General features: G+C 41.8%; 2 protein-coding genes across 2 annotated transcripts; both read right to left on the bottom strand.

The window, feature by feature from the left end:
- Nucleotides 1-400: 400 nt before the first annotated feature.
- Nucleotides 401-2,651, bottom strand: LOC120435951 (butyrophilin-like protein 8). Its single transcript, XM_039606191.1, has 3 exons — nt 2,454-2,651; nt 1,206-1,553; nt 401-967 (listed from the first exon to the last, which is right to left on the bottom strand). Exons 1-3 carry the CDS (start codon nt 2,512-2,514, stop codon nt 867-869), a joined length of 510 nt encoding a protein of 169 aa, XP_039462125.1. The 5' UTR covers nt 2,515-2,651; the 3' UTR covers nt 401-866.
- A 3,411-nt stretch (nt 2,652-6,062) lies between these two features.
- LOC116319374 (hepatitis A virus cellular receptor 2 homolog) lies at nt 6,063-19,083 on the bottom strand. Its single transcript, XM_031738674.2, has 4 exons — nt 18,944-19,083; nt 9,937-10,290; nt 6,641-6,730; nt 6,063-6,546 (listed from the first exon to the last, which is right to left on the bottom strand). Exons 1-4 carry the CDS (start codon nt 19,011-19,013, stop codon nt 6,536-6,538), a joined length of 525 nt encoding a protein of 174 aa, XP_031594534.1. The 5' UTR covers nt 19,014-19,083; the 3' UTR covers nt 6,063-6,535.
- Nucleotides 19,084-21,103: the final 2,020 nt, after the last annotated feature.

Below are 21,103 nucleotides of genomic sequence, written 5' to 3'. Positions count from 1 at the left end.
TTTTGCCGATGCCCGTGATGCCGCCCCGGGCAACCGCCCATGTCGCCCGTATCAAAAACCGCTACTGGCTGGCAGTGACTGAACACAAGTAAAGAAACAGTTTACAGTTGGATAGGATCGAATCAGTTTTATTTATTGAGAACCAAATGGCAACAGAAGTCACCTCAAGAGCATTTTGTATTGCAAGGTAAAAACATACAATAATGCAGAGAACCCCCCCAAAAACAAATGACCCCCTGTGAGCAAGCATTTGGTGATATTGGGAAGAAAAACTTATTTTAAACAGGGGTGGGCAACTCCAGGCCTCGAGGGCCGGTGTCCTGCAGGTTTTAGATGTGTCCTTTATCCAACACAGCTGATTTAAATGACTAAATTAGCTCCTCAACATGTCCTGAAGTTCTCCAGAGGCCTGGTAACGAACTAATCATGTGATTCAGGTGTGTTGACCCAGGGTGAGATCTAAAACCTGCAGGACACCGACCCTCGAGGCCTGGAATTGCCCACCCCTGCTCTAGCAGAACCAGAGAGGCACAGTCATCTGATGCGACCAGTTGGGGTCAGGAGAAAGTCATTCTGGAAATAGTAAAACCAGAGCAAAGCACAGACAGTGGTAGATTCAAAGAATCTCAGCTGAGTTAAAGCTAAAACACATTTGGCTACTGAAGCCTACCATAGAACAGCATTATGACAGAGAAGCAGCTTGAAACAAAACAAAGCTCAAAACACACACTAAAGTTCAGAGCCACTGAAAAACACAACAAAACAGGAGGTTTGACAGCGATGTAACAAATTTTAGGTTTAAAGTCTACAGCTCATTGTCTTCTACCAGATGTCCAGATTGGTATGAATCCCGATCTTGTTCTTTATCAAAAAACAACAACAGCAGCAGCAATAAGTAGCACACCTAAAAGTGGCAGACCAACTTTCAGTCCGTCAGATCCATCCTTTGTCCCTCCTCCTGTCTGACCTGCAGGTGAGAAACAGGTGTGAGGTGTCAGCTGTCAGGTAGGTGATGAGTGAAGAACAGAACAGAATCCATTTCCTCTTCAAACTGCTGTCAGACATTATCTACTGCACTCTGATCACATCACTCAGACCAGCTGCTTTCTACAAAGTCTCATCAACAACATCTTTAGAAACAAACATCAACAACCAGGAAGCAGCTTCACCTCTGATCACACACACACTCAACTCTACTCACTCACCTGGAGGATCAACAACTCTCAGGTAGATGCTGCAGATGGGGTCAGTCTTCAGATAAGATCTTCTCATGGCGACACGACACTCGTATGTTCCAGTGTCATTAATCGTCACATTCTTCAAAATCAAAGACACGTCTCCATCCTTCATCTGTCTGTCCTGCAGATCCACCCGGTTCTTAAAAGATGGATGCTGGTGATCTGGAACAGACACCCCATCCCGGTACAAAAGGGCATATTCTGTCTCCAGCAGATCAGCTCTGCTCCACTCTACAACTACAATTATGCTGATGTTTGAAGCTCGACATGTCAGAGTGACGTCCTGTCCAGACTCAGCTGTGATGTTTTTCTGGTCTGAAAGAGGAAACAACACAGAGCACAGAGGTTAAAGGGATCAAAATATAACTGTTCACTTCACAGTGAAATCCAAACAGAGATTGCTGAGCTGTATTTCATTTTTTGTTATTATCATATTTTATATTTAAATCTTAGTGTTTTATTCCCTTTTCAAAGCATTTTTAATATACTTTCTTTATTAATCTCTCTGCCTTTGTGGAAAAGTACTTTGGGTCAATCCCTGTTGTTTTGTATTAAATAAAATTGTGTGTGTGTGTGTGTGGTGGTGGTGGTGGTGGGGGGGGGGATCTATGTTGTTACTGCAAATATCTAATCAGCCAATCACATGGCAGCAACCTAATGCATTCAGGCACGTAGACATGATCAAGACAACCTGCTGAAGTTCAAACTGAACATCAGAATGATGAAAAAACGGTTATTTAAGTAGCTTGTGGCATGGTTGTTGGTGCCAGTTGGGCTGGTCTGAGTACTGAAGACACTTCTGATCTGCTTACAATCATTGCTAGAGTTTACAGCGAATGGTCTGAACAAGAGGAAATATTCAGTAAGCAGCAGTCCTCTGGATAAAGTGGCCCCAAGCCTCTTCTTCTACACCTTTGACATTTTTGTAAGTTGAAAATGTGTAAAAAAAATAAACCCAAAATGATTGTACTTCCTTTGAGTTTATTGCAATTTTAGCAGTTTATGTTGTTTCTATCAACGTAATACATACAAAGTAATAAAATGTGTAATAACATCCTGTAGAGCCAGCACTGTGGTGGACTTGTTCTATGTTAGGACTGCAGAATGTGTTTTAGCTACAAGATATAGTCTACTCCATTTCCACCCTGCTTCTTACTTCCTCCTCAAACACAATCAATCAATTGTTATTAGTGGGAAGCTTTTTTTTTAACTTACCTGCAAACACACAGACAAAAAGCAGCAGAGTACAGCAGAGCGACTCAGTCACTGCACTCATTTTCTCGTCATCCACTTCGAAGTTCAGCTGTTAAAAATCCAAGGATGCTGATGTTGTCAGGAAGAAAATCTAAAACTCTAAATGTCAGGTAACTGATATAAACCGTCTTGCTTTGATTTGAGGTTGAGGGTGTGTGCGGTGTAAAGAAACCAGATAGTGGGAAGAGGGAAGCTGAGAGGCGGGAGACGCATGCCTGAGCATGAAAGAGAAATAACAGCAAAATAATGAAGTAATTAAAAATATGACTAAGAAGTGAGCTTGACAGAGGACTCAATTCTCAGCTCAAATGTTTTACATATGCTGACAATCCTTGCTTTATTAGTCATTAGAACAGCCTTGTCAAGTTTAGGGTGGTCTGAGCACACCTGGCAAAATGTTTCAAAAGGAATGAGCTGTTTCAGATCCTCTATTTGTCTGTGACATGACATCTTTTTGAAGAGATTGAGGACTTTTCTGTAATATAGTAATGCTTTTATGAGGGCATGATCTTCATGGGTTTGCACAAGCACAATGCCAGATAAGCACTGTAGTAAGTCACAAATATTCTGCCAAGAAGGCAGAAACTGTGTATTTGAGGCTCGAGTACAGAGAAACATATATGTGTTGAGGATCCACCAAAATCTACCCTCACACAAAGTGGAGCATGTGTCATCTGGGCAGCTTTCTGTCTCCTTATACATGCTGAAGCCTTGGCCTCTCCAAAGAATTTCAGGACCACCATTTCCATCAAGATAGCCTCTTCAAGAAATACCTCTTTCACAGTTTCTCTAGAGTAATCTGGTGAGCGAATGTGCTCAAATTCACATTCACGTCACAGCTGAAGCCTAGTCTGCTCTGCTGAGCCAGCAACTGGTATTGCTGACATTCCTCCAGCTCACATCTGATATTGTGAGATCTCCTCCATGTTTTCCTCTGAACATAAACCCGTTTTCTCCAAAGCAAATAAGCCAGTAGTCTCATCTACACAAACACACTGCAGATGACAGGCCAGATAAACATCTAATGATCTGTTTGAATGCCTCTTCATCATGTGAGCCTTGAAGGTTTTTTTTAAGAAGACTAAGACAACAGTGGAGGCATTTCATTTTCATTTACTTTCCATAAGCCACAGTTTCATTCAGCACAGAGGGTAGAGCATATTGAATGTTCTACCAAAGATTCAGAAGACTGTTTAGACACTAGATATAGGACATCGGGAGGGAAATGGGGCAACTCGGAGAGTGCAGCGGGGAGCAGTCCTGACAGTGGTGGCTGACTTGGCATTGAAGAATGCTGACATGACAATAAATGCCTGTTACAGACAGAGCAGTGCAAGTTTCTTGTTGTCCTACATGGCAGCCTGCACCAGTATATCATTTTGTCTGTAAGAGAGAAAAAAAACACATGTTATTTAAATGTATTTATATAGAATGCAATTCATCTAACAATCAGAGTGTACATGTTAACAAATACATAAACAAAACAATGATCATCCAATCCTCTATGATGAAAGCAAAAGGGTATAGATCACAAGTGCCATCAAGTAATGTGGTGAACAGGAAAGAAAAATATATTTAATGAAAACAAACATTTTCTCTTGCTGATGAATGCACTGAACTGGGCAATGGGAATAGCAACTATTAAGTCAAAAAAAAAGACTGCAGAATTGCATATTTATAACTATAAACTATATTTAATACCAACATAACTTTGAAAGGCAAAGCAACAATTAAAAAGAAAATGAAGAACAGAACAGAATCCATTTGTTTGATAGGTTCCTGATGGGTGATGGGCACTGCCAGGGCTGCCCTTTGTCACAGATTTTGTTCGCAATTTTTATGGACAGAATTTCTAGGCGTAGCCAAGTGGCGGAAGGCGTTCACTTGGGTGGTCTCAGAATCTCATCTCTGCTTTTCGCGGATGATGTGGTTCTGTTGGCTTCAGCGGGTGATGGCCTCCAGCTCGCCTTGGATCGGTTCACAGCCGAGTGTGAAGCGGTGGGAATGAGGATCAGCACCTCCAAATCTGAGGCCATGGTCCTGAGCCGGAAAAAGGGTGGAGTTCCCGGATCAGGGACGAGTTTTTGCCCCAAGTGGAACAGTTTAAGTATCTCGGGGTCTTGTTCACAAGTGACGGGAGGAGGGAGCTGGAGATCGACAGATGGATTGGTGCTGCGGACACAGTGATGCGGACGCTATACCGGTATGTTGTGGTGAAGAGAGAGCTGAATGTAAAAGCGAAGCTCTCAGTTTACATGTCAATATACGTTCCTACCCTCACCTATCGTCACGAGCTGAGGTGGTTCGGGGATCTGACAAGGATGCCTCCTGGGCGTGGTGTTACGGGCATGTTCCACCGGGAGGAGGCCCCGGGGTAGACCCAGGACACACTGGAGAGATTATATCTCTCGGCTGGCCTGGGAACGCCTTGGTGTTCCCCCGGATAAGCTGGAGGAGGTGGCTGGGGAGAGGGAGGTCTGGGCTTCTCTGCTTGGGCTGCTGCCCCCGTGACCCGGCCCCGGATAAAGCGGAAGAAGATGGATGGATGGAAAAAAAATACAAGTTTAAAAATGACAATTTTAAATATTTCCATGTTGTAATGAAGTGCCAACCTTTACAATCCACTTGTGCGGTTGTGAGGTTAATTGATCATTCTTAAACTAACTGAAACATTTTAAACATTGCAGCAAAATGAGCAGGCTTCATGTGACCTACTGTTTATGAAAAACTCAGACACTGCCTGATCCAAATGTCTGCAGGGGAATGAAAGACTGGAGTATTCATGCATAAGTGAAATGACTTAATTAGAAATAAAGGAGCATATTTCACTGGTGCCTTCAAGCACAGTCCTGTCTGGGCTTGAGCTTGAGTCAGTTTCTGTAGTTAGTTTCAGTCTCTGCTGATTTAACAAACATTAAAGGAGAGCTGAATAAAAGTTACAAATGTTAAAACACCTCTAACAACAGGATTAAATGAACACTTCTCCCTCTGGTGGAAAAGGTCAACCTCAGTTACAGACACAGATCTGTGTACAGAAAGAAGTTCAGAGTATCTTCAGAGTAACAACTTTAAAGTCATGTTAGTACCAGGGCTCAGTCTGTTTAACTGGACACACGAGAAACCACAGGAAATAAAACCACACAGGGAGGAGAGCTCTGAGCAGAAGGTATTATTTAAATAAATAAAAATGTGTTATAACTCATTACTGCAGGCCTGTGTCTGTCTTTATAACCTCGTATATTATAAATGTACATTTATGTGTATGTTGTTGGTAATCACTGTGCAATAACAGCCATGCACCAACTGTGACAACCCTCCAGTTAAGCAGTGGTACTCTTCACTCTGTAATAAGAGCTTCCTGGGATTGTCTTTAATCACAGGTGCATGTCAGAATGGTGACTTAGAGCCAAGCACACTACACAAACATGATAAGAAGCTAGATTTATAAACCTTTTTCTGTCAGACAGTGATAAGCTGTAATTGTGTTTTCCCCTTAGTAATCACTTTTTTGATGAATCCGGGGTTTAGATCAAAGTCTAAATCAGATTAAACATTCAGACAAAAAAAGACTTCTCACAGCATTATTCACTTTATTCAGCTGTTGTTTTCAGTACACAGTAAAAATGAAATGTGACAAATAAAAGATACAAAATAAATGTAGGACACATGTTACTGCAAAACTTTTCATCCGATTTTTAATGGCTCGTGACATTGCACAGAATAATGAACAATAAGCTGGACTTTTGTAGTTCAACAAATAAAGGTCAAGGGTTAAAAGTTACAGTGAATTAATATTTGTTTGCACTGGTGGGAGTGTCCTGCTCAGGTTTGAACTCAGGATCAGTGCTGCTAACATGAATATTATCAAAGCGTGTTGCTTCTCTGAATTAAAACACAAAAATTCTACATTTGCTATAACTGAATTTTCTATTATCACATCACCCCCTGCTGGTTGATGAGCGTGATGACGAGTGGGTTTGACATTCATTGGAATCTTTCCAGTTGTGGGAATCTTTCAAATCCTGGATGACAACAGTGTTGACTCAGAGTTCAGCTGGAAAATTAAAGATAAATTTTTTTTTTTTAAATTCCAAGACATTTCAGCTCCAGGCAGGTGTTGTTTATGTTTTCTGCGGATCAAAACTCACCAACAAGAAGCACAGCAGAAAGTAACAGACCAGCTATAAGTCCAACACATGCAATCAAGCTTCCTCCATTGCTGACGCTTCGTTGTAGATCTGGAGGTAAGAAACAGGTGTGAGGTGTCAGCTATGTGATCACAGACCTGAGGCCTGTACTATTTGCAGATCATGTCTATTTTGAACGAGTTTGGACATCTACATGACATCCAAACATTGTTGTTATCAACAAAATGCATTCCCAGAAGCTGGAAGAACGGCTCTCAGCCAACGACCCTGCGTCAGTGTGGAGGGGCCTGCAGGAAATCACCAGCTACAGACGCCCCCCACCCACTGTTGAAGCAAACAAAGACCTGGCCAACGAGCTAAATACATTCTATTGCAGGTTTGAGACGGACAGACTCCCACGCCTCACCCTCCCCTCCCCAGAGACACCACTTCAGACACTGACCCCCAACACACCTTCCACCTCTCCCCCCTTCACCCTCACCCTCTCCAATCCAGTCTCAACGACCACCCCCACCCTCCCCAATCCAGACTCAACGACCACCACCACCCTTCCCATTTCAGACTCAACGACGACCACCACCCTCCCCAATCCAGACTCAACGACCACCACCACCCTTCCCATTTCAGACTCAACGACCTCCATCACACCTCCCACCCCCCTTTCCTCCTCCCTGGAACTCAGAATACACACTGAGGATGTGAGCCGACTATTTCAGAAACAGAAGCCCAGGAAAGCCCCCGGACCAGACGGTGTTTCACCCTCCTGCCTCAAGACCTGTGCTGAACAGCTGGCTCCCATCTTCACTCGCATCTTCAACAGATCCCTGGAGCTGTGTGAAGTTCCATCCTGCTTCAAACGCTCCACCATCATCCCTGTTCCCAAGAAACCCACCATCACAGGACTGAACGACTACAGACCTATCGCCTTGACGTCTGTGGTCATGAAATCCTTCGAACGACTGGTGTTAGCCCATCTGAAGGACATTACAGGCCACCAGCTGGACCCTCTGCAGTTTGCCTACCGGGCAAACAGGTCGGTGGATGATGCAGTGAATATGGGGCTGCATTACATCCTGCAACACCTCGACCGCCCGGGAACTTATGCCAGGATCCTGTTTGTGGACTTTAGTTCGGCTTTTAACACCATCGTGCCTGAACTTCTCTCTTCCAAACTCTCCCAGCTCAGCGTGTCTCCAGCTACCTGTCAGTGGATCACCAGCTTCCTGACAGACAGAAAGCAACAAGTGAGGCTGGGGGAGATCACCTCTGAAACTCGGTCCCTCAGTATTGGTGCCCCTCAAGGATGTGTCCTCTCACCACTACTGTTCTCCCTCTACACTAATGACTGCACCTCCAAGAACTCGGCTGTTAAACTCCTAAAGTTTGCAGATGACACCACCGTCATTGGCCTCATTCAGGATGGTGATGAGTCTGCATACCGGCAGGAAGTTGAGCGGCTGGTACTCTGGTGCAGTCAGCACAATCTGGAGCTGAACACTCTTAAAACTGTAGAGATGACAGTGGACTTCAGGAGACATCCCCAACTCTGCCCCCTCATCATATCAGACAGCCCTGTGTCGACTGTGGAGATCTTCAAGTTCCTGGGTACCACCATCTCCCAGGACCTGAAGTGGGAGACCAACATCAACTCCATCCTCAAAAGACCCAGCAGAGGATGTACTTCCTGAGACAACTGGGGAAGTACAGTCTTCCACAGGAGCTGCTGATCCAGTTCTATACTGCGGTCATTGAGTCTGTCCTGTGCTCCTCCATCACAGTCTGGTATGGTGCAGCCACTAAACAGGACAGGAGCAGACTGCAGCGGACTGTACGGGCAGCAGAAAGGATCATCGGTGCCCCCTGCCCTCCATCCAGGATCTGTACCTCAAGAACCAGGAAATGGGCAGGAAAATCATCACAGACCCCTCACACCCTGGACACAGACTTTTTGACCTGCTGCCCTCTGGCAGACGGTACAGAAGCCTGCAAACCAAGACCACCCGACACAGGAACAGTTTCTTTCCCCTCGCCATCTCCCTCCTAAACAGTTGAACTGTCACACTGCTCCCCACTGCCAGACTGCAACTGCACCTTATGTACATTCTGTAGTTTTCATTCCACCTCATTTCATTTCTGTATTTTATGTACATAAGTTTAGTTATTTATAGTTGGTTTACACAGCTTTGTGTATGTATGTGTATGCATGTGTAATGTATATATAGGTGTGTGTGTGTGTGTGTGTGTGTGTGTGTGTGTGTGTGTTTTACATTGCTGTGCTTGAGAGCTACCATCTACCGGAACCAAATTCCTTGTATTTGTCTGCACATATACTTGGCCAATAAACACGATTCTGATTCTGATTCTGATTCTGATTACTAAGGATTATTTATAAACAAACATGATTTATTATGTGTTAGTCTATTATTTTGTTATGTGTTAGGTTATTATTTTATTTTTATTTCACATGTTCCTGTTTTTCTTTACCTGTTTTTTTTTTTTACTTAATTATTTTTTTTTTTTTTACTTAATTAACGTAGTTGTTTGTAACCAGGTTACAAAACTGTCATTTTAAATGTTGAAATCTTTGTTAAAATGTAAAATAAAAATAGTTAAAGTATTTGGAAATTTTTTGAAATTTCTTTACAGGAGTACAATGTGTTAATAAGTTTAAAAGAGCGCTTCCATTATACATGGCTAACTTTTTTTAAGTATCCTATTTTATTGTGAAAAACTTTGTAAGAGGAAGTGAATGGTGCTGTGATTGGTAGCCTGCTCTGAAGTGTGTATGTATGAACTGGACTAGCTACTCGACAGTCTTTGTCGATGTGCACATTTTGCAAACTGTCTGTGAGAAGTTCAGGACATTTCTACTCCAAATGCACCGAGCAGCTGCTCAGTTTTGTTTTAGTTCATGAGCACACGCCATCTTGGAGCTGTCTGCTGATAACTCTGCATTCCTTCACACAGAAAACATCCTACAGCAGAGCCTATAATGAATCAAAGTTTGACATTGAAAAGACATCCACAACAGCCCCTTCAGTGGACCAAAACTGGACATCCAAAAAATACCATATAACACAACATCACTCTGGTGTAACCCCATCCCGTACACCCCCTCTGAACACGCTCTCAGCTGAACTGATAAAACCTGGGTAGATGTTTCAACAGACAGTATACTGGGTAAGTTCAGCTTTCTTCATAGTACAGTAGACCAAGCTCCTTTCTACAAAGTCTGATCAACAACCAGGAAGCAGCTTCACCTCTGATCACACACATACTGAACTCTGCTCACTCACCTGAAAGATCAACAACAGTCAGCTGGATGCTGCTGATGGGGGGGGTGGGAATATTAAGACGTTGACGGCATTTAACGACACGACAATGGTACGTTCCAGTGTCGTTAGCCGTCACATGCTTCAGAATCAAAGACACGTCTCCATCTGTGATCTCTCCATCCTGCAGATCTACCCGGTTCACAAAGGATGGATGCTGGTTGTCTGGATCAATTCGCTTCTCTCTGTAGAAAAGGACATAATCTGTCCCGAGGTCAGCCCTGCTCCACTCTGCTACGCAGATGGACCTGGTGTTGTTTGGAGCTCGACATGGCAGAGTGACGTTCTGTCCGGGCTCAACTGTGATGTTTCTCTGGACTGAAAGAGGAAACAACACAGAGCAGAGAGGTTAAAGGGATCAAAGTACAAGTGTTCACCTCTCCAGCAGCCAATCAGAGGAAGAATCTAAGAGAAAAAGGTTTTCCTTTTATCCTTTTATTATCAGATTATCACCACATCATGACGATGAATATAAAACTTAATAATGTAAATGAATTATCAATATAAAAGTTTTTTTTTTAAAATTATGTTAGTGTCAAATTCATCTTTAACCCCTTTTAATGTGGGTTTGTCTCTTTTCCATGAAATTTTCATTTGATGAAAAAGAACCAAGGAGGCAGACAGAGTGTCTGTGATTGATTACAACCTGTAACTGTCAGAGTGATATTTTATGGTTGTCATTTGTACTTAGAAACATATAATCAATAATGCTTAGAGGTATATAATCGATTGCATATTGATAGAATGTCTCATCCTTAGTAGTCTGCAAAGACTCTGTGTGCGTTCCAGAGTGCTCTGGCATGCACACACATCCTAAGGTCATGAGAGAGGTCGTACCTTCTCTTTCTGATTTATAGTATAGTACTCTGTATCTGTTTAAGTATAAGTGCCTTTTGTTTAGGTGGTCTGCTGGACTCCTAGTACCAGCTTTGGAGAGTCATTCGCAGGGTCATATTTTGACCCACACACACACACACACACACACACACACACACACACACACACACACACACACACACACACCTACACGTGCACACAGACAGTACTCTTTGTTCACATATATGCCTATTTGAGATTCCACATGTTAATGGACCTATGCATGTTCATGTAACCACAATAAAGAGCAGTGCTACGGGGGAGCTGAATGAGAGTGACTGGGGTTCGAGTGGAAGGAACAGCGCCCGTCTCGGTCATCTCCCTCGTGCACGAGATCACACAAAGAGCTCTGGTGAGTTGTGTCTTGCTTTTGCTAGTTGGAGTAAATTGCCTCGACTGTTCCAGCAATAGGTTTGTGCCTAGACAGACCTATCAGTAACTTTTTAAAAAATATATCCTTTCAGTCAATGCAATGATGCCTTTATCAAAAAACCAAACAAACAGGTTTTTAAATGTGTAACTCAAACACTAAAAATTGAGAAAACCAAAGCCATGTACATGTCTGTTTGTCATGTAACGCTGTGTGGCAGGCAGGAGATTGGGCAGGACTCACTCCACAAGTGGATGAACTCAAAGCACGGCTTTATTAACAGAAAGGCAAAGGGCAATACAAAACTACACTGGGATGAACTAAAACTAACTCACAAGGAGGCACAGGGAAACCACGGGGAAAAGCACACAACACTGAGGGACAACGCGACATGGAACAGAGGGAGACTCTGACATAAATACACAGAAGGTAATGAGGGAAGTGGAAGCAAACAGGGAACACAGCTGAGGAATTTACACATGACAGGAGGGAGGACACGAAACTGAAAACACTGACACCAAGATGCGGACCTTAAACGTAACACAGGAGGTACAGAGAGAATACAAGAAACTCAAACTAGGACGCTAGGGCAACTAAGTGAACTTAGACCAAATCATAATAGAAAATCACAAGGACACAAGAAAACTCAAAGCGCAAGATCCTGACACTGTTAATAAACATACTCTCTCGGGAGCGAGTTGTGTGTTTAATGTGCAGTGTATTTTATATTTCACATTTGAAAACAAAGCCACTCCGTAAAAATACCCCTGCATTCAAAATGTTGCTGAAATATGGAAATATGCATGTGCTAAATCTTGAATAAAAGATGTCACTGAAGGAAACATTTCATAATTATATAAAATTATGTACCATCTAAAGGATCTCATTGATATTTAGGGCCATATTTACAAAGAAACAAAAAACTTGTAGGCTGTTAAAAAGCTGTTGTCTGAATGCACTAAAGGCGTGGACAGAGGTGTGTTGCGGCATTCCTCGTTAAATATGCGTGGGTGGGTGTTCCCTTTAAGAGTGATTTATATAAATAACACAAATGTATTTAACATGCGCCCATCTGTTTTTCTTCCGCTTAACTTTTGTTTGAAGTTGTAGTCACACGGAAACCGCTCAACAGATAATTCAGTTCAATTCAATTCAGTTTTATTTATATAGCGCCAAATCACAACAACAGTTGCCTCAAAGCATATTATTGTACAGTAGATAGCACAATAATAGATACAGAGAAAAACCCAACAATCATATGACCCCCTATGAGCAAGCACTTTGGCGACAGTGGGAAGGAAAAACTCCCTTTAACAGGAAGAAACCTCCGGCAGAACCAGGCTCAGGGGGGCGGCCATCTGCTGCGACCGGTTGGGGTGAAAGAAGGAAAACAGGATAAAGACATGCTGTGGAAGAGAGACAGAGATTAATAACAGATATGATTCGATGCAGAGAGGTCTATTAACACATAGTGAGTGAGAAAGGTGACTGGAAAGGAAAAACTCAATGCATCATGGGAATCCCCGGCAGCCTACATCTATTGCAGCATAACTAAGGGAGGATTCAGGGTCACCTGGTCCAGCCCTAACTATATGCTTTAGCAAAAAGGAAAGTTTTAAGCCTAATCTTGAAAGTAGAGATGTGTCTGTCTCCCGAATCCAAACTGGAAGCTGGTTCCACAGAAGAGGGGCCTGAAAACTGAAGGCTCTCCCTCCCATTCTACTTTTAAATACTCTAGGAACAACAAGTAGGCCTGCAGAGCGAGAGCAAAGTGCTCTAATAGGGTGATATGGTACTACAAGGTCATTAAGATAAGATGGGGCCTGATTATTTAAGACCTTGTATGTGAGGAGCAGGATTTTGAATTCAATTCTGGATTTAACAGGAAGCCAATGAAGGGAAGCCAAAACAGGAGAAATATGCCCTCTCTTTCTAGTCTCTGTCAGTACTCTTGCTGCAGCATTTTGGATTAACTGAAGGCTTTTCAGGGAGTTTTTAGGACATCCTGATAATAATGAATTACAGTAGTCCAGCCTGGAAGTAATGAATGCATGAACTAGTTTATCAGCGTCACTCTGAGACAGGATATTTCTAATTTTAGAGATGTTGCGCAAATGGAAGAAAGCAGTCTTACATATTTGTTTAATATGTGCATTGAAGGACATGTCCTGGTCAAAAATGACTCCAAGGTTCCTCACAGTGTTACTGGAGGCCAAGGTAATGCCATCCAGAGTAAGACTCTGGTTAGATAACATATTTCTAAGATTTTCAGGGCCGAGTACAATAACCTCAGTTTTATCTGAATTAAGAAGCAGAAAGTTAGCGGCCATCCAGGTCTTTATGTCTTTAAGACATTCCTGCAGTTTAACTAATTGGTGTGTGTTACCTGGCTTCATGGATAGATAGAGCTGCGTGTCATCTGCATAGCAGTGAAAATTTATGCTATGTCTTCTAATGATGCTGCCTAAGGGAAGCATGTATAATGTAAACAGAATTGGTCCTAGCACTGAACCCTGTGGAACACCATAATTGACCTTAGTGTGTGAAGAGGACTCTCCATTTACATGTACAAATTGGAGTCTATTAGATAGATATGATACAAACCACTGCAGTGCAGTACCTGTAATACCTACAGCATGTTCTAATCACTCTAATAGGATATTATGGTCAACAGTATCGAACGCTGCACTAAGGTCTAGCAGGACAAGCACAGAGATGAGTCCACTGTCAGAGGCCATAAGAAGATCATTTGTAACCTTCACTAAAGCTGTTTCTGTGCTGTGATGAGCTCTGAAACCTGACTGAAACTCTTCAAATAAGCCATTCCTCTGCAGATGATCAGTTAGCTGTTTGACAACTACTCTTTCAAGGATTTTTGATATGAAAGGAAGGTTGGAGATTGGCCTATAATTAGCTAAGACTGCTGGGTCTAGAGATGGCTTTTTGAGTAAAGGTTTAACTACAGCCACCTTGAAGGCCTGCGGTACATAGCCGATTATTAGAGATAGGTTGATCATATTTAAGAATGAAGCATTAATTAATGGCAGGACTTCTTTGAGCAGTTTTGTAGGAATGGGGTCTAAAAGACACGTTGATGGTTTGGAGGAATTAATTATTGAAGTTAACTCAGAAAGATCAATTGGAGAAAAAGAGTCTAACTTAACATCAATGGTACTAAAAGTAGCTGTAGATAATATTACATCTGTGAGATGATTATTGGTAATTTTTTCCCTAATGATAAAAATTTTATTTGTGAAGAAGTTCATGAAGTCATTACTAGTTAACGTTAAAGGGATTGTTGGCTCAGTAGAGCTCTGAGTTTTTGTCAGCCTGGCTACAGTGCTGAAGAGAAACTTGGGGTTGTTCTTATTTTCTTCAATCAGTGACGAATAGTAAGATGTTCTGGCTTTGCGGAGGGCTTTCTTATAAAGCAGCAAAGTATTTCTCCAGGCTAAATGATGATCCTCTAAATTTGTGACACGCCATTTCTTCTCCAGCTTACGAGTTATCTGCTTTAGGCTACGTGTTTGAGAATTATACCACGGAGTCAGGTACTTCGGATTTGAGGCTTTAGTTTTCACAGGAGCTACAGTATGGAGTAGCTCCTGTGTTGGAGTAGCGTTCAGATAGCTGCTCTGCTCTATGTTGGTACAGGGCATTGAAGATGATAACAGTGGGTGGATTATATTCTTAAACTTAGTTACAGCACTTTCAGAAAGACATCTACTGTGATAAAGTCTACTCTCCACTGCTGTGTAATCAATTATTGTAAATGTAAATCTGATCAGGAAATGATCAGACAGCAGAGGGTTTTCAGGAAACACTCTTAAATGTTCAGTTTCTATGCCATATGTTAAAACAGTGGTTCCCAAACTTTTTTTGCTAGGCCCCCCTTTGTTTTACATGAAAAATGTTCTCCCCCCCGCACAAACACATACACATATTATTTCACACCTCAAACATCTAGTAAACAATTAAGCAAATACAAGTAAACTGCACTACATTACAGGTAGTAATAAAATAAACTACTAACTCTTTTACGCTACGTCCGCACCTACACGGGTATTTTTGAAAACGCAGCTGTTTCGTCAACATGTAAACAGCGTTTCGAATCACCGAAAACGGAGATTTTTTAAAACTCGTTTACGTGTGGACGAGGAATACAGAGTTCGTCACGCAACGTCAAAGGTATGTGCCTTTTTTCACGTCACGCTGTGCGCCACGTTATTGTTTACATGAGATGAATTGCAGAATGGCAGATAGTCAGATTAACAGTATTTCGTCTCTATCTTCAGTTTTTACACGCTTACATACACACACACGCAGTTACTGTCCCTCCATTTAGAAAGGCAGAGGCGTCACGGTGTAATTATTTTATGTGTAGTTGTTTTGTTTTTTTCCTGTGTAATAATATTCAACCATTGCTGTCAATACATTTCTCAAAAAATGCCTCTCTGTGCAAAACAGGTTCAAAAACATAAACAGCTGTTGGATGCTGTTTGTCCGTGATTTAAACCGAGGGAACAAATCGTGGCAGGATCAGCCTGATATTATTTGTATCCCGCTGTAACTTTACTGTATAAAGAGTTAACGTCTCCAAAATGCCAGGAGTAGTTAGTTATTACAACAAGTGTTTGTGAACTAAAAATCAAGAATGTTGGATACTGTTTGTCCGTGATTTGGAGAGCCCAGCGCTGCTCCCGACGCAGGGAAAACCAATTCTGCAGGGGAGACCTACCTCGGCACTTGTGCAGGTGAAGCCAAAGGGAAGATATGCTTCACCATATTTTCTAGTCTGGCTTAGAATGAAGTTGTTTTGGAAACATATTCAGCGATGCTTCATCTCCTGCTTTGCGTTTGCGTGGGCGCCCCGTGCTAGCAGTGTCCAAGTGTTTTGTTTGGGTTTTTTTCCCCCTTTTCATACCCCCCCGCAATGGCTCGGCCCCACACTTTGGGAAGCTCTGTGTTAAAACAAGATCTAGAGTGTGATTAAAGTGGTGGGTGGGTTCTTTTACATTTTGAGAGAAGCCAATTGAGTCTAATAACAGATTAAATGCCATCTTGAGGCTGTTATTTTTAGCATCTACATGGATGTTAAAATCACCCACAATAATTATTTTATCTGAGCTGAGCACTAAATCAGATAAAAAGTCTGAGAAATCAGAGAGAAACTCTGTGTAAGGCCCAGGTGGACGATAGATGATAACAAGTAAGACTGGTTTCTGAGTTTCACAGCTGGGGTGGACAAGGCTAAGCATCAGGCTTTCAAATGAATTAAAAGTCTGTCTTGGTCTTTCGCTAATTAATACGCTGGTGTGAAAAATTGCTGCCACACCGCCCCCTCGTGTTTTCTCAAACACAGGTAAAGGTTTGTCACCAATTACTGCCATAAAGGACACTTTCCAATCCATACACTTTAGAGGTTCTCCGCTAAAGATAGGCTCAGGTAGTCTGTTAAGGTAAGGGAGGTGGCAAGGGCTTGAACTAAGCTACGTTCTTCTAGTTCTGGAGTAGTATTGTGAGGTCTAAACGTCGGTGCCCGTGGATTTAAGGAGAGCTGTGGTGCGCTGTTGAGGAGATTTGCGGAATTTTCTAAGTTGTGGCAGGATGCTAGATCATGGCTTTCAATGTCATTTTGAGCACTAAGGGCTCTTCCTAGGGCAGCTGCTACTTTCACTTCACTGTCTGCCTTTAACTGTTGAAGTTTAGTTTTCTCCTCCTCCAACCTTGCCTTTGTTTCCAATTCCTATAATTTCCACTCAATTTCCATTTGTCTGATCTTGGTTTCTTGTGCCAATATTTCTTGTGTGGCCTTTGCTTGTTCCACTTTAGCTGCAAGTTCACCTCATGACTGCCAGTAGAATCTGCCTTTGAGTATGCAACTGAGCCATCTGGGAATGATGTTTCAGTTTTTGTATCACGAAACACAGAACCATAGTCCCTTTTGTTTAACATCACTCGTACTCTTTCCTTTTCAATATTTTCCTGTCATTTAGCAATAACTTCACAAATGTCAGTTGTAAGCACTGCACAAGGATCCATTCGTTTAACAATATCTGGGATCATGGATTGGCTGGGGGATTGGGTTCATAATGCTGTTGTACTACAGAGTGCTTATCTCTTATGTCATGACTGGCATTATTTAGCTCTTCAGAAGAGCAGAAAATTTTAAACTTTCTTCTGATTTCTTTAGCTGCCTTCTTCCAAGTGTCATAAGCTTTGTTAAATGCCTTCTCACTTTTCTTTGCCTCATATTCCTGCATGTCTTTACCCTTTTCAGTTAAATGCCTTTCACGATTGCTGGATCTCACTCCTTGTTGCTCTGAGTCGTCGGCTTCTTCAGAAGGGTTCAACATTTCGTTACTGTAATGTGTATGTTGCTCTATGCGATAACATTTGGACTTAAATTTAAGTGAGTGTTACTTTAACTTTTGGAAACAATGCTCACATCAGACGTTTACACCATGCAAATAAACAGATTAGCACTCACATATTTGACAAAATGTAACTGTAAATACTGCTGATACCACAACGTTATTTTAAAGAAGAATAACCCATATAATTTAAGGATTCTAATGACTTAGTGCAATGCACTATACCTTTAAGGCTGTCAACCACAAAACATCTAAGGCAGGTAACTCTGAATTAGTGTGCAGATATTTTGACATTGATATCAGCAAAGTCCTTGCTGAGCATAATACCTGCACCTTTGTAAGTGACCATCAGAGTTCAAAGTAGAGCTAGGCAACGAAGCAATGATGATCTTGACTGATGTAGAAATCTCTCACAGCTGACACACGGACCCAGCTCGACAGGCACGGGCTGCACTTATTTGGCATGGGGGCTAGCAACTAGCCTTCACACTAAGCTACCGAGTTGTCACTGTAACAGTCCCCCGGACCAGGGACAAAATAGAGAGAGCTTCGACAGGTGCAGAGTTTTTACTTCAAGATTCATTCAGAATCAAACAGTGCTGAGGTGCGCCAATACACCTTAAAACTAGACAGAAGCACAAAAATACATCTTCTTAGGTGGTTCTTATTAATATAAACTCAAATATAAATCAAATAAAGTAGAAATACAACAAAATATCAACTAAGCAGTCAAGTACAGCTTAAAACATGTACCTTGCTCTGCCTTCCAAGGGCTGCAATTTCTTAATTTCGTCAGAGTCTTGTATCACGCTGCTTCACGCTTCATTGAGAGCTGCATTGTGGCACATGTGCGCCACAAAGTTCGGTCTGAGCTGGAAGTGCAGCTTGTGGCTAACTATGCGACAGATCCCTCTGCTGGACACTACCCATAGCTATGCAGGCTTATATCAATAAACAAAAACTGACCTTTACAAAAATTATGTTGCCGTTTAAATTCTCCTAAATATTACAAAAATACTTTGTTATAAATAAATAATACATAAGTTATAAATTATTAATTCAAAACATCATTTACAACTTTTTAAAATGTTTATTTATTTATTTTTTGTTTACATGCCTCACTCTGCACACCTGAACTTCCTCTCGCGTTATAAAAAACGTTTTTTTTTCTTAACTTATAGCACAAGTTTTAAAGTATCCATGAACACAAACTGACAGGGATTTTCAAAAGACCGGAAAATATAAAACAGCAGTGTTATTGCATATTCACTCCTGCAGCTTAAAGCCTAACAGTTGCAAACACACTGGTGGAATGAACTGATTTCCTGTTCCAGACCCTGCTCAGACTCACCTGCAGAGACCAGCAGGACGCAGGCAGACAGCAAACCGCAGCAGAGTGACGCAGATGTACCAGCAGACATCTCTCCTCCTTCAGCCTTGAAAAACTTTTAACTTCCTTGATGACAGACGATTTAACCTTCAAGGGGGCGTGGCCACTGATAGAATCTAGAAACAGTGCATGAGGAGGAACAGCTGATCTTTTACATTGATCGGTTGTTTCATTTCTTTAAGATGTTCAAACTTTGTCCCCTTCACTGTTTCTCTGCGTGATTAAAAACCTCTGATATCTGTCACCCTCTATGTTGCTGTGTAAAAGTCTTGAGCCATATGTCATCTCTATGTCTTCAGTCGTTCTTCCTCACCATTTTCAGCTGTTGTTGCATGTTAAGCCACTTAAGACTGACCCATCACTAGCACACTGTTGCCAAAACACATAATTTTTTTTGCAGCTGCATAAAACAGATGCCATGATGTGTGCTTATTTGACTAAGCACTGATGATACTGAAAGATTTACTCGATTGGTGCTTGCGTTTCAGTAAAACCATGAACAAAAAACACTGAAATCACCATGAAAACACTATTTAAACATAGTTTTGTCATTTCTTATTATTACAAAAAATAGTTTTGTTGTCCTGTTTTATTCATTTGGGCTGTTTGCACTTTCTTAGCAAACACCGCAGCTGGTGTAGAGGAGCCTGCATTCAGGTTTGAGTGTTTATTCAGACAGACAGAGAGCAGCAACAGAGTGAAGCAGAGTGAAGTGCACAGGTCTAAACACATATTTGCAGTGTAATGTAACGCTGCGGTGTCACCTGACTTCTGTAGAAGTAAAAAGTGGAATGTGTACATGTTATCAGTGGACTCATTGTTCTGCTTCTTGAGATGAAGTCGTGTCTGAACTTGAGCGGAATTTTTCCACTATGGCAAAGTCACACAAAAATACTTAAGCTCTTTGTTTGTTTCTCACTTTAACTCAACACACAGTCAGACAAACAGGAGAAACTGTTCTTTAGTTTAACCGAAATCTGAGAAACTTTCTGTGGGCTGAAAAGAGATAAAAAAAATTGTAACATTTTCTATAAATTCAATTAAATTCAGTGTTTGTTTTGGGATTTTTTTTGGTTTGTCCCTGAGTGAACCTCGTGCAGCAGGTTCCAAACGATGGAGTTATTATGAATCATGACTCGGTGGAGCAGCCCTGTGTGTGACTTATAGCTGTCCCTATAAACCTGTTACCTAGGCGGAGGAGGTTTTCTAGTGTTGATGGTAATATTTTTTCCAAGTTGGAGCACATTCCACAAACCTTCACCTTCAGTTTCACCTTTCAAGTTCAGACCGTCCTTAGCATCAGCTTCAGCTGTCGCTGCTTTAGGGACGTTGACCTTTTTATATCATGTATCTTCTGTTGGACTGTTTACTAATTATTGTATTTTTGTTTTCCTTCTTATTTATTTTGTACTGCTTGGGCTTCCATAAGAGAAACTTGTTCATTGCGCTTTGTTAGTGCATTGATGTGAATAGAGCGCTTCACATCACAGGACTAATATGAGGTGAGATAATGGTTAATCAGGGCAAGCAAATCATTTTCATTACAGTTATATGTTTGTAACCAAATATAGTCATTCTGTCACAGGCCTCAAAACAACTTTGGGAAGATCTTGCAGTGGAGGCTTTTAAAAGGAAGCTGGCCCAGGCTCATCAAGGACAGGTGGAAACATGGTCGACTCCATCCTGTTGGCTAGTTGATCCACAGCGCCCAGCAGTAGAGCTCGGTCTGTTGTTCTGAGGGGACCATACAGAAGTACAGCCACCAGGACTACAACAGGAGCAGAAGAGACAGCTGCCAGTTGGCTGTGGGTTACAAGTGCTGGTGATTGGGTAATGCTGCTGAGACAGGGCTGGATCATCTAGGTAAGGACGTCCAATGTTGAGAGGCCTGAAACACCCAGTGAACCCAGGAAACATCACTTCTGATGTGTACCAGTATAACTACTGTCTTTCAACAGATCAAAGCTCACCGGTGTCAAGTTTGTCAGTGTGGCAGGCAAGGGTAGGACCCAAACACAGGACTCAGAGGAGGAAGTAATTAACTTAAGCGACAGCTCTATTTACTGTGAAACTGAACTAAAAAAATAAAGCACAAGGAAACACTAAAAGAAGCAAACAAAA

This window comes from Oreochromis aureus, linkage group 3 (assembly GCF_013358895.1).
Source record: "Oreochromis aureus strain Israel breed Guangdong linkage group 3, ZZ_aureus, whole genome shotgun sequence".
NCBI classification, from domain to species: Eukaryota; Metazoa; Chordata; class Actinopteri; order Cichliformes; family Cichlidae; genus Oreochromis; species Oreochromis aureus.
This window is presented reverse-complemented; position numbering and strand designations above follow the sequence as displayed.